The sequence below is a fragment of the Lethenteron reissneri genome, chromosome 19, assembly GCF_015708825.2.
Source record: "Lethenteron reissneri isolate LAM-NWPU_2019-01 chromosome 19, ASM1570882v1, whole genome shotgun sequence".
Lineage (NCBI taxonomy): Eukaryota > Metazoa > Chordata > Hyperoartia > Petromyzontiformes > Petromyzontidae > Lethenteron > Lethenteron reissneri.
The window spans coordinates 4,239,462-4,256,391 of NC_083797.1; the positions used below are offsets into that span (position 1 = coordinate 4,239,462).

Genomic DNA, 16,930 nt, shown 5'->3' on the forward strand with positions numbered 1-16,930 from the left:
TTTCGGAAGCAACCTGGCCACAAATGATAGCTCAACGAAGTAGCCTATCAATGTGGATATTTATAGCAGACAAATACTCTACACGCGTGCCGATTCTAAATGTGGAGGGGAAAACCGGAGCACCCGGACAAAAATCCACGCGACCACGGGGAGAAAGATACAAACTCCAAATATACAGGCACCAGGGTTGGGATCGAACCCACGTCCTTCTGTATCCCAGTTATTTGGGTATCAACATCAACACTCACCCGGTAACATTAGAGCCTCCCCCGAGGATTTGAATGTCAGTGGAATTTAATGAGGTGCTTGGTTACTTTACAATGATAATTACTATTGGAAAAACTGCGCGGTCATGCCGAATACCCCTAATTACAACTCGACTTTACACATTGTGATATTTCAATGAAACCCACGTGTCTATGTTATGCATAATAAGCGAGGTCGTCGTAAACACTGCAGCAGGATACGATAATTTGGAGACTAAACATGAAATAAAGTAACAATAAATTAATTGCACATCATAACAACCTGGGTTTTTTTTTAGGTTTAACACGCGCCAAGGGAATGTTTTGTTATTTTAATGCTGCCGTGGTGTAATTGTGAGCGCACTGGACTTCAAATCCTGACGGAGGTGCTCTTGGTGCGATCTCCTGGCCCGGCATCTCAAACATTTTGGGCAAGTTTTGTTTGTTTGTTTGTTTTTTTTTGAGCTGCTCGCCTCTGTCCACCACCAGTGTAAATGGGTACACCCATTAAACATGCAAAGTACTATTGTCATGGTGGGGAAATAGCCACACAGTACGTATATATTATCTTTATGATTTCATGTATATTTTATCCAGAAAGTATAAAATGCATTATCTTTGACGTTACGATAGAACGATATCATCTTCTTGGTTCTTTCGGTAAAGTCACGTAGAAGGAAATAATAAAATAAAACAATAAAATAATTCTCACGACGTTTCGGCCACAACGCAAGCAGCCGTCCTCAGGTGAAGAACAGGTCTGTCGGAAAGACAGACAACGCAAGCAGCCGTCCTCATGTGAAGAACAGGTCTGTCTTTCCGACAGACCTGTTCTTCACCTGAGGACGGCTGCTTGCGTTGTGGCCGAAACGTCGTGAGAATTACTTTATTATGTTTTATTTTTATTATTTCTTTATTTCCCTTCTACGTGACTTTGCCGAAAGAACCAAGAAGATGAATCCCTGCAGTCACGAAAGCTTTAAATCGAAAGATAGAACGATATTTTACAAAACACGCCACGAAAGTAATCATCTCATTCGCATGCTGCCGGCGTTGTTAATGGTTCACACAGTGGCCTCAATGCGGATCTCCCGGTGGGCGATTCGATCTCCTGGCCCAGCAGTTGAAACAAACGAGGACGTTTATTTAAAAAAAGCACACACACAAATCTCCCCACACCCCTCCACCCAGCAGTACACGGTACAGTATACAGCACTGTCGATCGGCAGGAGGGGGTAAAGAGTGGGTAACTCCCTCCAGCATGGTAGAGGGGAATTCTTCCTTCCGTCGGCAGTGGCATGAGCAAACAATTGCAGTGTTGCGCCTTTACCGTTTAAGCAATGCACGTTGGGTGGGGCGGGTCCCATTCCGCGCCAAGGTTAACATTGCTGGCGATTGATATCTGAACCGGTCCTGGTCAACACTAACCCGTACCGACCGGCGTGGTGAAGTATGGTCAAAAGCCGCACCCCATAACCAACACAGCGCGCGGGGTAGCTGTCATCCAGCAATGGATTGACATTCCATTAAAATTCGTAAAATAACTGTAAGATACACGAGGCAATGAGAGCTTAAACATTACATTACTTAATGAAAAATACATTACGCATCGGTAACAATTTAGCTTTTTTTTCTTTCGTACTCAAGAAGAGCCTTGCATGTTGTTGCCAGCCATTACTTTCGAATGTATAAACATCTCTGAATGAATCGGCTCCTGAAAACAAATTAGCCTCCACTCAAGGAACGCTATAACAAGAACAACAACAACAACAACATTGATTGCGCAATGACCCAATAACAAACGGATCTCGGTGCCGCCCGCCGTGGTAACCGCAGGGGTTAAGTCGGAAGGGCGCCCGCAGCTTGAACTCTGCATGCCCCAGCGAGGCAATTAGAATGGGAATGAGTGACCTCTTACTGCTCCCAGTGGGAATGCTGCCGTGGTGCAATGGTTATAGCACTACTGGACTAGCAATGATGAAGGCTGAACGATTAATCGATTTCAAATCGAAATCGTAATTTTGAAAACAATGCGATTAGCGAATCGCAAAGGCTGCGATTTTACTTTCTTATTGGAATTGTTTTATTATTTATTATTATAACTTTATTTAACTTAACAATGGTTCTATGTTTGATCGTTCTATTTCAATATTTTTTTATAAATACATGGTGGAAGCAATTCATATATTTTAACTTATCATCCTTGCATGAGAATATATAGAGCAGTTCATATTTTGATGGTATCGTGTGGTAATGCTCCATCATGTTTTAAACCTATTACGCAGTGAATATTGAACTGGAGCTTGACTTTAACAAATTTCATCGCAAATCGCAATCAATCAGAAAAATCGCAATTAGATATTTTCCCCAAATTCGTTCAGCCCTATGTATGATGCCCCCCCCCCGCTCTTTCCACCCAGCAAAATAAATAGGCACATGACAGTTGATGGGCGCGCCTCGGTGGCGAGATGTTAACTACCTCGCCTGGTATACAGGAGGTCGTGGGTTCGTAACCGAACCTCACGACGCCTGTTGTGTATTTGGAGTTTGCGTGTCTCTCTCCTCGTGGTCGCGTGGATTTTTCTCCGAGTCAACCGATTTTTACCTCCACATTTAGAATCAACGCGCATTTTGGAGTATTTGGCTGCTATACATTTCCACACGAGACGCCACTTGATAATAGGGTTGTTTTCCCCTTTCTGCCAACAAAACAGGTGTTAAGATGTTAAAACACCAAACTGAAACCTTTTCAAGGAATCATGTCTGCTTTAACCACAATACTTGTTTTGCAAACCGCACGAGGTTATGTTACTGCACTACAGGCATCCACGCTTGGCCAGTGCGTGTTGGTGAACGCGGCACGCACAGACGAAGGAAAACTCACAAGTGTGGGACAACAGTCGGTTTTTTTTTTCTTCTTCTTCTGCGCTGCCCTGCCCTCTGCTGCCCACCAAGGAGCGCCGCAGCCTATAACACCTGTTTTTTTTTGTTTAACACTTTTTTCTTTGTTTAACACTTTATTTTTGGTTTAACACATTTTCTTTTTTAACACTTTTTTTGTTTAACACGTTTTTTTGTTTAACACGTTAGCTTTCGCAACCAATATCATCTATAAGTGTTTTTTTTTCGGGGGGGGGGGGGGTTGTTAGATCGCGTAAATATAAAATGTTTCGTTAAAACCCGCCACCACCCGACACAGCCAAATCGTAAGGGTTGTCACGTAAACAGAACGTGCCCAATTCGTCACGAGTACAGCACCAGCGGTGTGTTGGAGAGCCAAGCCACAACATTTACAATCCGAGTACAACGATGCGCCAGTAATTACAACTAGCTGCATCAGGCGACAGCCAGATTTGTGGAGAAGTCCACCTGTTTCGTTCCTTACATAGAGGCGTAGATGTGGTGACCACGCTTCTGCGCTCTTGCGCAAAGTTAATCTATGTACATCACGGGTGCCCATCCAAGCACTCTCTAGTGCTGAAGCTCGCGATAAGCCTGCCGAGATGGGGCGCACGGCGGATGATTCGGTCACCTGATTTGAATGAACAAATTGATGCCGTCACTCGCCGCTTTGACGATTTGTTAAACAGGTCGTGCGCGCAACGCGGATTGCAGCCTCATTATATCCCACACGACCACATCAAAGGTTCCCCATGTAGCCTTTAAACAGACTGTTGGGGTAAGTGCTGTTTGAAGGCCTTGCACGGTACGGCACACGAGGGGAGATGGGTTGGCCAAAACCACGCCCAGCCGCCTTTGTCTCCCCAGTGGCGATGTTCACGCACCGCACCGGGGTACTCAGTTGGTGCTGAGTTGAAACTACGGGAGACCCCGTGTAACAGGCTAAAATAACCCCTGTCCCGATTAAACCCGGGTATAGTTTGGCCCAGGCCAGAGTATAACCGGGGGGATAAAGTGTCCTATGGTAAACTACACCCTCGGGGGTTTAAACTCGAACTGGGCCAGACCATACCACCCCTCTAGGCCAGAATATGCCCCTTGTGAAAGTTTAAACGAACTTCAATCGATATCTAAAAAGCGTATTAATGGAAGTAAGAATCTCAATTTGATCAATTGAGGAATTTTTAGGGTTATAGATAGGGTTAGGGTTATTATTAAAAAAATTCTGTTTGAAGCAAAGTCTATGTGTTTACAGTTTTAAATAAAATGTTGGAAAAATTTAGTAATTCATGTCTATATCGCTCAACACTATTACTATCATGGGGGTATGATTTGGCCTAGAGGGGTATAATTTGACCTAGGCCATAATATACCCCAGAGTATAATCGAGCCTAGACCGTTTTAACCCCGGATATACGACGGCCTGGGGGTATACCTACGGCCTGTTACACCGGGACAGGTTCAGACAATCGTCACTGGTGTTGGCCCGCACGCGCGCACACACACGCGCACGTACACAAAAACACCCCCGTCCGTTTGCTTCCCACTGAGATTCTAATGACTCATGCCAAAGCGCACGTCGACCACGTGCCAAACGCGTGCGCACACGCACACAACTCTCATGCCGTCACACTTCTGGGGTTGGGGTGTGCGCTCTTGTCACAGCAGAGGAGGCGGGCGGTGGGGGGGTTGGTGGGCTGCTGTGTAAAGTTTCATGTTGATGTGCTGGGGATGTGATCATGCTGGGGGTGTGTGCAGTGCGTGCGTGCGCGCGTGTGCCTATGGGCAGGTAGTATAGCAGGTAGCGCTGCTGTGCTACGAACCTCTGGCGACCCATGTTCGATTCCCGCTCACGGCCGACACCAGTGACGATTATATGAACCGGTTCTGGGCCTCCCCTAGGTCGACTCAGCCTCAAATGAATACCTGTTGTGTAAATATCACCACTGGGGAGACAAAGGCGGCCGGGTGTGGTGTTGGCCACCCACCCCCTCGTGTGCCGTGCCGGCCTTCATAGGTGCCCGCTAATAGAACTTGCTCCTGCAGTCTGTTAAGGCTATACGGGGGATCTTTGTCTTTGGGGAGCGGTGTCGCAGTGGTCAGTGGTGCACTGCGCTATGAACCCGGCGACCCGGGTTGGATTCCCGCTCACGGTCGACACCAATGACGATGATCTGAACCGGTCCTGGACCTCCCCTAGGTCGACTCAGCCTCAAACGAGTACCTGGTGCGGTGCGTAAAAACATCGCTACTCGGGAGACAAAGGCGGCTGGCCAACCCGCCCCCTTACGGTCTTCATAGGTGCTCGCTCACAGCACTTGCCCCAACAGTCCGTGCAGGCTGTACGGGGGGGGGGGGGAATCTTTGTCTGTGGGCTCGTACGCGTTTCGTTAAAACACTTTCACTGGAGCCAAAGAGGGAATTCGAAATTTTAAAATAAAAGTTCGCTTTCGAGTTGATGGCTTCTAACGCGTGGTGGGCCGCGTTGCTGATTTTGTGCGCAAAGAATGGTGATGTCACCTTGGCATGCAAGGCATGCTGCGATTCCTGTTGCGTTTGCAGTTGAATACCTATTCTTCTTTGCAGATACAGTACTCGTGTATTATAATTACCGGACTTGGTGTGCATTGTACTATGAATCTGGCCGTCTTAGATCGATTCTAGGCCACGGCTAACATCAGTAGGGCGAGTTTTACATGAACCGGTCCAATCGCTCTTCACAGACCCACACTCACCAGAGTGGGGAAGTATGGTCACGGGGGGGGGGGCTTCATCCAGCAGTGTATTCACAGAGGGAGGGCTGCAATTGATGTGATTTAAACGATGAGTTTTTGGAGACTGTTCAATTGAGTTAGTTGCGTAATGTGTACATGGGAAGTGATCACTTGGTGGATTGGTTATTCGCGTGCAGTATGATCAAGTGCCTGCAATGCGTTGTTGTTGTTACTGTAGCAATGCGATCATAGCTGCACGCTGTTTGGTATTATATGGCGTCCGATGATTTGTCCAAATCATTTTCACAGTGGCAATTGTATGCGCGACAAAGCCTCGAGACTACTGCATCGATGAGCGTTGTTTGGCTTAGCGTCGGTGGAAAACCTGGAGAAAACCCCACCAGGCACACGAGGGTTTTGTAGAACGACTCAGCACCGCACGGGTAGACTGGATAACACATTCCTGCAGAGGGAGCTGGTAGAAACGTTGGGTTGCTCGGTCAATGGCCAGGGTCAACGGCGGCGTGGTGTATTCCGCAAATATGGCCGACTGTGAGGGCGGGCACAAGCCGGCGTGAGTAGGTTAAGCGTTGAGTTTTATAAGGGCACCACGGGGTGACCAGCCCCTCCCCACCCAGCCCCACCCCTCCCACCCTCCCCACCCAGCCCCTCCCTCCCCACCCAGCCCCTCCCTGCACGAGGGACGAACACAATCATCCCCTTGTGAACTGGTGTAACCAGGAGGTTCCTACCAGTATACATCGTTGTTTTGGCATCACCTGGCCGCCTCGCAGATCCACACCTAACAACGTCTGGCGTGCAAGCTCCGGTGGGTACCACTACCTCGCCTGGTATACAAGGAGGTCGTGGGTTCCATCACGACCCTGACGCCTGCTGTGTATATTTGGAGTTTGCACGTGGATTTTTCCTCCAGGTCCTCGTGTTTTTTGTCCCCGTCCACATTTAGAATCAACATGCGTTTAGAGTGATTGGTTGCTATTAAAGTTTCACGTTGATATGCCACTACGATTAGCTATCAGCTATATATAGCTGAGTGGGCCTTACCTGGTAAAATTATTGTTTTATAAATAGTATCATCCCCTGGCCTCTTCACAGCTTCACGCCTACAACGTCTGGCATGCCACCTCTTGTGGTCATCCAACTACGAACTCTGCTCAACAACTCCTCCTGCTATAAGGTCTACCGCTGTGTTGTTACGCGTCGGGGCTGAGCACATCGGCTGCCGTCAAGTGAGGCCTCTGGGGTGTTACGGTTTTGGCGGTGTGGGTTCATGCGTTCTGCACTTGGGTGTTGGGGGCCGTCCATAAATGACGTCACGCGATTTTTCACCCCCCTTCGTCACACGGCGTCACAAAAAGTCAGACCCCCCCTCCTCAAATATGACGTCACAAAGCTCTGCCCCCCACCCCAAAACCATATTTCCATTTTGAAAATAAAACATGCTTCAAATCGCTTTAAACTACTGTCATTGTAGTGCGTATTTAATGTGGCGCTGCACTCTGATGTTGTAGGAGAAAACATTTATTAAAAAGTATATTTAATTAAGTAGAACGTGTTGTCTATATTTATTTAAAGTTGCGCATTGTGATGTGACGTCACATTTCTCACCCCACCCCCTCGTCACACATCGTCACAAATGTCTGACCCCCCCCCCCCTCTAGGTGCGTGACGTCATTTATGGACGACCCCTTGTACATTGTGGTGAGCGGCTAACAACTGCGCCCTCCGAACCACCAGAGTTCGTTCCATGCCAAGCTCACGGCCAACGTCAGTGACGAATATCTGAATCGATACCCTGGGCCTCCAGATTATTTTACATGAAATTTGGCTGCTGTACATTTTTTTGTCACGTGATAAGCCACTTCGCTGAGCTGTCATTTGTGGCCAGGTCAAGTTTTCAAGTTTTCAAGTTCATTTATTAGGTATAGCCCTGTGAGCCAATCGGCTCTTGAATCGGGTGCAACCGCAACAAACAAAAAAACTAAAACATGAACAAGAAAACATCTTAAAGTGACTATGTGCAAACAGAAAATCCAAGAAAAGACAGCAAAATATTGCAGAAAAAGCACCGTACACCAACACTCGCTTCTGAATAAGAAGTTAATAGCGAAGTGGGCCTCTACCTGATGAAATAAAACAAAAGTTGTTTTAGTGATTTTCTTACATTTCCTATACTATTGTCTTTTTGTATTGTTTGTTACTGTAACATTCTGACAAAGATTTGTGAAAAAGAGCTTCATAGCTCATCTGATTACATCAGTATAAATAAATATTCTGATTCTGACTCGGTCTCAAATGAGTATTCTCCCTGGTACGGTGTGTAAACATCGCCACTGGGGAGACAAAGGCGGCCGGCCGTGATGCTGGCCACCAACCCACTTGCCCCAAAAGTACGTTAAGGCTATACAGGGGGGGGGGGGTCTTTGTAAATGAATATGAAGCTGAGAGTTTTGGATGGATTGTGGCGAGTCGGTGCAGAAGTGCAGCGTGGGTGGCGGAAAGTCCACCCCGTTCCGCCAACCCCGTCCCACAATTATCCCCCCGTCCCTGAGCTCATCCGGCCCATGGGCCCCAAATGCAGCAGTTGCACCGCCTGCACACTCGATAGCTACGCCATTGGTGGGTGGTGGTGGTGGTGGGTGGGTGGTGGTAGGTGGTGGGTGGGTGGTGGTAGGTGGTGGTGGGTGGGTGGGTGGGTGGTGGTGGGTGGGTGGATGGTGGTGGGTTGGTGGTGGGTGGGTTTCGGTGGTGGTGGTGGGTGGGTGGTGGTGGTGGGTGAGTGGGTGGTGGTGGTGGGTGGGTGGGTGATGGTGGTGGTGGTGGTGGGTGGGTGATGGTGGTGGTAGGTGGGTGGGTGGTGGTGGGTGGGTGGATGGTGGTGGTGGGTGGTGGGTGGTGGTGGATGGTGGTGGGTGGGTGGTGGGTGGACGCACGCTATTCTTGCACTCGTGTGCTGTACTGTCCTGTATCACGTTCAAGTTCAAATTCATTTATTAGGTATAGCCATGTGAGCCATTTGGCTCTTGAATCGGGTGCAACCGCAACAAACAAAAAACAAAAACATGAACAAAAAACATCTTAAAGTGAATATGTGACTAATTGCAAACAGAAAATCCAAGAAAAGACAGTGGGTGCACGCTGTTGCACTTGCATAAAAATTTCAAGGCAAAGGCAAGCTGGGTGAGTGGCTGTGATAGGGATTTGGGGTGGGGATGGGGGTATGTGTGTGTAGTGGTAGGGAGTGGGAGGGTTGGTTTGTGGTTGTATAGCGCGCGGTGGTGACGGCTGGATGCACGCTGTTGCAATTGTGTGTTATGGTGGTAAAGTGATTGTGGCCCGGCCTATGCGTGTGTGTACATAGTGGTAGGGGTAAGACTGTGTGTGTGTAGTGGTAGGGGTAAGACTGTGTGTGTGTAGTGGTAAGACTGTGTGTGTGGTGGTGGTAGGGGTAAGACTGTGTGTGAGTAGTGGTAGGGGTAAGACTGTGTGTGTAGTGGTAGGGGTAAGACTGTGTGTGTGTGGTGGTAGGGGTAAGACTGTGTGTGTGTGGTGGTAGGGGTAAGACTGTGTTTGTGTGTGTAGTGGTAGGGGTAAGACTGTGTGTGTGTAGTGACAGGGGTAAGACTGTGTCTTTGTGTGTGTAGTGGTAGGGGTAAGTCTGTGTGTGTGTAGTGGTAGGGGTAAGACTGTGTGTGTAGTGGCAGGAGTAAGACTGTGTGTGTGTAGTGGTAGGGGTAAGACAGTGTGTGTGTAGTGGCAGGGGTAAGACTGTGTGTGTGTAGTGGTAGGGGTAATACTGTGTGTGTGTAGTGGTAGGGGTAAGACTGTGTGTGTGTAGTGGTAGGGGTAATACTGTGTGTGTGTAGTGGTAAGTCTGTGTGTGTGGTGGTAGGGGTAAGACTGTGTGTGTGTGTGGTGGTAGGGGTAAGACTGTGTGTGTGTGGTGGTAGGGGTAAGACTGTGTGTGTGTAGTGGTAGGGGTAAGTCTGTGTGTGTGTGGTGGTAGGGGTAAGACTGTGTGTGTGTGTGGTGGTAGGGGTAAGACTGTGTGTGTGTAGTGGTAGGGGTAAGACTGTGTGTGTGTGGTGGTAGGGGTAAGACTGTGTGTGTGTGGTGGTAGGGGTAAGACTGTGTTTGTGTGTGTAGTGGTAGGGGTAAGACTGTGTGTGTGTGTGTAGTGACATGGGTAAGACTGTGTCTGTGTGTGTGTAGTGGTAGGGGTAAGTCTGTGTGTGTGTAGTGGCAGGGGTAAGACTGTGTGTGTGTAGTGGCAGGGGTAAGACTGTGTGTGTGTAGTGGTAGGGGTAAGACTGTGTGTGTGTAGTGGTAGGGGTAAGACTGTGTGTGTGTAGTGGTAGGGGTAAGACTGTGTGTGTGTAGTGACAGGGGTAAGACTGTGTGTGTGTAGTGGTAGGCGTAAGACTGTGTGTGTGTGGTGGTAGGGGTAAGACTGTCTGTGTGTAGTGGTAGGGGTAAGACTGTGTGTGTGTAGTGGTAGGGGTAAGACTGTGTGTGTGTGTGGTGGTAGGGGTAAGACTGTGTGTGTGTAGTGGTAGGGGTAAGACTGTGTGTGTGTAGTGGCAGGGGTAAGTCTGTGTGTGTGTAGTGGTAGGGGTAAGACTGTGTGTGTGTAGTGGTATGGGTAATACTGTGTGTGTGTAGTGGTAAGTCTGTGTGTGTGGTGGTAGGGGTAAGACTGTGTGTGTGTGTGGTGGTAGGGGTAAGACTGTGTGTGTGTAGTGGTAGGGGTAAGACTGTGTGTGTGTAGTGGTAGGGGTAAGACTGTGTGTGTGTAGTGGTAGGGGTAAGTCTGTGTGTGTGTGGTGGTAGGGGTAAGACTGTGTGTGTGTGTGGTGGTAGGGGTAAGACTGTGTGTGTGTAGTGGTAGGGGTAAGATTGTGTGTGTGTAGTGGTAGGGGTAAGTCTGTGTGTGTGTGGTGGTAGGGGTAAGACTGTGTGTGTGTGGTGGTAGGGGTAAGACTGTGTGTGTGGTGGTAGGGGTAAGACTGTGTTTGTGTGTGTAGTGGTAGGGGTAAGACTGTGTGTGTGTGTAGTGACATGGGTAAGACTGTGTCTGTGTGTGTGTAGTGGTAGGGGTAAGTCTGTGTGTGTGTAGTGGCAGGGGTAAGACTGTGTGTGTGTAGTGGCAGGGGTAAGACTGTGTGTGTGTAGTGGTAGGGGTAAGACTGTGTGTGTGTAGTGGTAGGGGTAAGACTGTGTGTGTGTAGTGGTAGGGGTAAGACTGTGTGTGTGTAGTGACAGGGGTAAGACTGTGTGTGTGTAGTGGTAGGCGTAAGACTGTGTGTGTGTGGTGGTAGGGGTAAGACTGTCTGTGTGTAGTGGTAGGGGTAAGACTGTGTGTGTGTAGTGGTAGGGGTAAGACTGTGTGTGTGTGGTGGTAGGGGTAAGACTGTGTGTGTGTAGTGGTAGGGGTAAGACTGTGTGTGTGTAGTGGTAGGGGTAAGACTGTGTGTGTGTGGTGGTAGGGGTAAGACTGTGTTTGTGTGTGTAGTGGTAGGGGTAAGACTGTGTGTGTGTGTAGTGACAGGGGTAAGACTGTGTCTGTATGTGTGTAGTGGTAGGGGTAAGTCTGTGTGTGTGTGGTGGTAGGGGTAAGACTGTCTGTGTGTGGTGGTAGGGGTAAGACTGTGTGTGTAGTGGTAGGGGTAAGACTGTGTGTGTAGTGGTAGGGGTGAGACTGTGTGTGTGTAGTGGTAGGGGTAAGTCTGTGTGTGTGTAGTGGTAGGGGTAAGTCTGTGTGTGTGTAGTGGCAGGGGTAAGACTGTGTGTGTAGTGGTAGGGGTGAGACTGTGTGTGTGTAGTGGTAGGGGTAAGACTGTGTGTATGTAGTGGTAGGGGTAAGTCTGTGTGTGTGTAGTGGTAGGGATAGACTGTGTGTGTGTAGTGGTAGGGGTAAGACTGTGTGTATGTAGTGGTAGGGGTAAGTCTGTGTGTGTGTAGTGGTAGGGGTGAGACTGTGTGTGTGTAGTAGTAGGGGTAAGACTGTGTGTGTGTAGTGGTAGGGGTAGACTGTGTGTGTGGTGGTAGGGGTAAGACTGTGTGTGTGTGGTGGTAGGGGTAAGACTGTGTGTGTGTAGTGGTAGGGGTAAGTCTGTGTGTGTGTAGTGGTAGGGGTAAGACTGTGTGTGTGTAGTGGTAGGGGTAAGACTGTGTGTGTAGTGGTAGGGGTAAGACTGTGTGTGTGTGGTGGTAGGGGTAAGACTGTGTGTGTAGTAGTAGGGGTAAGACTGTGTGTGTGTGGTGGTAGGGGTAAGACTGTGTGTGTGGTGGTAGGGGTAAGACTGTGTGTGTGTAGTGGTAGGGGTGAGACTGTGTGTGTGTAGTGGTAGGGGTAAGACTGTGTGTGTGTAGTGGTAGGGGTAAGACTGTGTGTGTGTAGTGGTAGGGGTAAGACTGTGTGTGTGTAGTGGTAGGGGTAAGTCTGTGTGTGTGTAGTGGTAAGTCTGTGTGTGTAGTGGTAGGGGTAAGACTGTGTGTGTGTAGTGGTAGGGGTAAGACTGTGTGTGTGTAGTGGTAGGGGTAAGACTGTGTGTGTGTAGTGGTAGGGGTAAGACTGTGTATGTGTAGTGGTAGGGGTAAGACTGTGTGTGTGTAGTGGTAGTGGTAAGTCTGTGTGTGTAGTGGTAGGGGTAATACTGTGTGTGTGTAGTGGTAGGGGTAAGACTGTGTGTGTGTGTGTGGTGGTAGGGGTAAGACTGTGTGTGTGTAGTGGTAGGGGTAAGACTGTGTGTGTGTAGTGGTAGGGGTAAGTATGTGTGTGTGTAGTGGTAAGACTGTGTGTGTGTAGTGGTAGGGGTAAGACTGTCTGTGTGTAGTGGTAGGGGTAAGACTGTGTGTGTGTGTGTGGTGGTAGGGGTAAGTCTGTGTGTGTGTAGTGGTAGGGGTAAGACTGTGTGTGTGTAGTGGTAGGGGTAAGTATGTGTGTGTAGTGGTAGGGGTAAGACTGTGTGTGTGGTGGTAGGGGTAAGACTGTGTGTGTGTAGTGGTAGGGGTAAGACTGTCTGTGTGTAGTGGTAGGGGTAAGACTGTGTGTGTAGAGTGGTAGGGGTAAGACTGTGTGTGTAGTGGTAGGGGTAAGACTGTCTGTGTGTAGGGTAGGGTAAGACTGTGTGTGTGTATGGTAGGGGTAAGACTGTCTGTGTGTAGTGGTAGGGGTAAGACGTGTGTGTAGTGGTAGGGGTAGTCTGTGTGTGTAGTGGTAGGGGTAAGACTGTGTGTGTGGTGGTAGGGGTAAGACTGTGTGTGTGTAGTGGTAGGGGTAAGACTGTGTGTGTGTAGTGGTAGGGGTAAGACTGTGTGTGTGTATTCTAGATTTGAAGCTTTCGTGACTGTAAGGATTCATACTTTTAGGTTTTTTCGGTAAAGTCACGTAGGGAAAAAAAAATAAAAGATAATTTTTTTCAATAATATAATTTCAATTATTTATTATTTATTTTTACCTACGTGACTTTACCGAAACAACCTAAGAGTATGTGTGTGTAGTGGCAGGGGTAAGACTGTGTGTGTCCTGCTCGATGTGTTTGGTGGTGGGGGTGGTGGTGGGGGTCGTGTGGGTGGTGGTGGTGGGTGGTAGTGGGTGGTGGTGGTGGGTGGTGGTGGGGGTGGTGGTAGTGGTGGGGGCTGGCAGGGCGCGAAGCGGCGATTGGCTCGCGTGACAACAACTCGCGGGGGCCAATGGCGAGGCGCGTTCGGGACACTACGCCCTATTTCTGCACGACACGCCGGGCCTTTAATACAACAACAACACCACCACCACCACGAAAACCTCCCCCACCCATCCACCCCCCAGACCACCACCTCCACCACTACCGGCGAGCTCAAGGCGGGATCCAATGGCAAGCCGCCTTGCTGCTGCCCTCACCGGCACATTGCCAGGGCGAATGGGGAGAGGCGTTCTTTGACAAAACAACAAAAAAGGTGGTGGTGGTGGTGGCGGGAGAGGAGGAGGAGGGTGAGTGCCGAACGCCTCCCCGCGTGTTTACATCGCGGGCAAAACGCCGGCTCGCGGCTTGGCGCGGCGCAAAGCGCGGAGCGGATCGACGGAAGCGTGAAAGTGGAACTGGACTACTTCCCAGTAGCGGCGTCTTTCCACTTCTTACACCACCGGCGTGTTCCACCTCCTCTACCTCCCTCGTTCCACCTCCACACGTTTCTCGTCGTCGCGTAGAACGGTACGTGCACTGGCTCGGGGGGGGAGACGCTTCGTGCGGGTTTAGACGAGGAATGCGTTCGGGAGAGATGAGAGAGATGGGAGAGAGATGAGAGATGGGGCGGTGCGGCGTGGAAGGCCGCCGGGTTTTTGCGGATCCGCGGATTGCCGCGCCGGGTTTCGCGATCCGCATTTTCGGTGAAGGAGTGGTGATGGTTGTGGGTTGTTGTTGATGGTTGTGGATTGTTGTTGATGGTGGTGGTTGTTGTGGGTGGTGGTTGTTGTGGGTGGTGTGTGTGGGGGGGGTTTGCTTCGGGTTCGCGATGAAAACAACGCGGCTTTGCAGTTTTAGCGGCAGCGATAACAAACAGGGCCCCCTCCTCCCCAACCCGAACACTTTAAACGGAGATACTCGCGACGACGACGACTCGAGAGAGAGATAAAAGTACTTGTGCGTGCGTATCGATAACTCATCTAATAGGGACACTTTGCAAGGGGGTAGTGGTGGTGGTTTTGGGGGTGGTGGTAGTGGTGGGTTAGGGGGTTGGTGACGCCGGTTGTGTTTTTTTTGTATCAATCTGCGGCACAAGCGACGACTTTTTAAGTTGTGTTCGTGTGTGTGGTGTACACCGGCGGTGCACGCCGCGTGGACTGTAAGGAAGCCGGGTTCTTAGTCTTCGTTTTTAGCGGGAGGAGGAGGGGGGTGGTGTTGTTGTGTGGGGAAGAGCCCCCCCCCACCTCATTTAGTATAAAATATATTTTATTTTATTTGCCTTCGGGCAACAATTTTTTTTAAAAATACCAGCAAAAAGGTACGAGATCAACAACAACAACAACCTATAGGAACACCAGCTACAAGTAAGCTAAATAGATAACAAATTCCTCGCCCGCAATCAAAATTTGTTTTAAATTTTAGTCCGCCCACGACCACCACCACCACCACGACCACCACCACCACGACCATCACCACAACCATCACCACCACCATCACCACGACCACAACCACCACGACCACCACCATGAGCTCGGCACGACACGGCAGGGCCCCGTCTCACCCGGGCGCAGTCGGCATCGCCGGGCCCGGCGGTGGCCGCCCTCCTCCCTGTGGCCCCGTCGGGGTCAAGGTCGAGGTCAAGGTCGAGGTCAGGTCACGAGGAGTCGACGATCCGGGCTGGGAGCCTCCGGGCCGTGGTGACGGCTGCCGCAACGGAGATTCCGGCTTCCCAGGCCGGCACAAGGTATGGGAACGAGGTTATGTTGGTTTGGGGGGGGTCCTTGGTTGCATTGAATGCTGCCTGGGGGGTTTTCCATGTCCACAGAGTGCGGTGGTTACAACCAAACCACGAGAAGCTAAGCGGGTGTTGAGCCTGGCTAGTAGGGGGATGTGTGCGAACACCGGCGCAGTTATCGCTGCTGTTGTTGTTGTTGCTGCTGTTGTTGTTGTTGTAGGTTGCTTCCGTGGCTTGTATTGTGAGCGAGGGTGGTATGGCAAACACCCCACGTGTCGTTCCCCCTACGCAGTTGCAGGAGGCTTGACCCGCCCTTACCGACCCGGCACTGACCAGCGAGGTGAAGTATGGTCAAACGAGCCACGCCGTTGGTGGGGGGAGGCCTTTAATGTGTACGGGCAGCGAGTTGATGGTGTCCATGAACGCATGCGCTGCGTTTACCCGATTGCTAAGTGATGATTACGCGTTTATACACGGTACTTACTGTATGGCATATTGCATGCATCTTGGTGCGAGTGCAGTAGTTTGTTTTGAAATGTGTGCGTGTGTATGCAATTGTATGTAATGCAGGTTGGTTTAAGTGTTCCGTGGGGGTAATACGTAAGTGATTTAGACGTGCACGCATAGGCGGTCCAACGCACATCGCGATGCCGCTCTGCAATGTACGTGCCGACACTTTCACGTGGCCTCGAAGTGCACCTAGCCTGGCACGAGCGCTGCTCGGTGGCAAATGGCGAGTTTTGTTGTTCGAACTGAATGTTAGACCGAGCATCGCAATACGAGAGAGTAGCCAAGCATGGGCTGTTGTTCATCCTCGTGCATTCTCAATCCACCGTTGGATGAATCCCGCGAGAGCAGTGGCTACAATGTCCGCGATCTTGCGACGATGCAACCACCTGCACCCGAGCAGATTCCATCGGACGCGTTAGGTGCCTCCTTCCCTTGGCTGTCGCCTCTACCGTCATTATACTTCACCACCGGCCATCAACCATCAAGAGCCCTTCCGGCCATGACGTGCCCGGTTCCCAATATTCGCTTCCTTTCCTTTTCCACCGGTCAGATTGACGCTTCTGAATCTCTCGTCCGGGTGTGCCTCGTTCTCCGTCTCGGTTTGGAATTCCGTTGGGTGTTTTGTTGTTTTGTAGTGGAGGAGCCATTGGTTTGAGTAGTGCCGCATTTGCAAAACATAACAAACCAAAGCATTTGCAAACCATAATATGGGGAAGGGGGAGGGACACGTGTAAAACTGGGTTAGGAGATTAGCCAAGGACTGTGTTGTTGGAAGTGTTGGTTGTTGGTTGTTGAGATGCAGTTATTGTCGAGGTTCCGAAGCTCATACCATTAAGCAGTTATTTATTTCCCAACTCTTGTTTGCCAAGAGGCCAGCCTCCTAGACCTTTGCCTGTGTTAGCATTTACGTGCGTGTGTGCTATGGCACACACGTGCCCACCTGCGTTGTTACAACACGTAGGCTGTTATGAGCTTTTATTTTTTGTGACCCTTAAGTGCTTTCTATCGGCTGTGTGGCGACACACTCCACGGGAGGCGAAATGCTTGGTTGGCTGATGACGAAGATCGTGTAATTTGTACTTAGCACCAGAGTTAATTTGCGTAACTTTAGGATGACCCTACCTAGGGTGCAAATTTGAA

At 49.8% G+C, this 16,930-nt stretch overlaps 1 protein-coding gene across 3 annotated transcripts in view; it reads left to right on the plus strand.

The window, feature by feature from the left end:
* Positions 1–13,762: 13,762 nt before the first annotated feature.
* Positions 13,763–16,930, plus strand: part of LOC133344181 (zinc finger protein 704-like) — a 62,879-nt gene continuing 59,711 nt past the window's right edge. The window contains exon 1 of one of the 3 annotated variants that reach the window (XM_061554200.1): positions 13,763–14,073. Coding sequence is in view for 2 of the 3 variants with exons in the window: in XM_061554199.1 (XP_061410183.1) it covers positions 15,071–15,289 (219 nt within the window). In the remaining variant the exon portion in view is untranslated. Of the gene's footprint in view, positions 14,074–14,098; positions 15,290–16,930 lie in introns of those variants that run through there. The other 2 variants (XM_061554199.1, XM_061554198.1) reach the window with 2 other exon arrangements.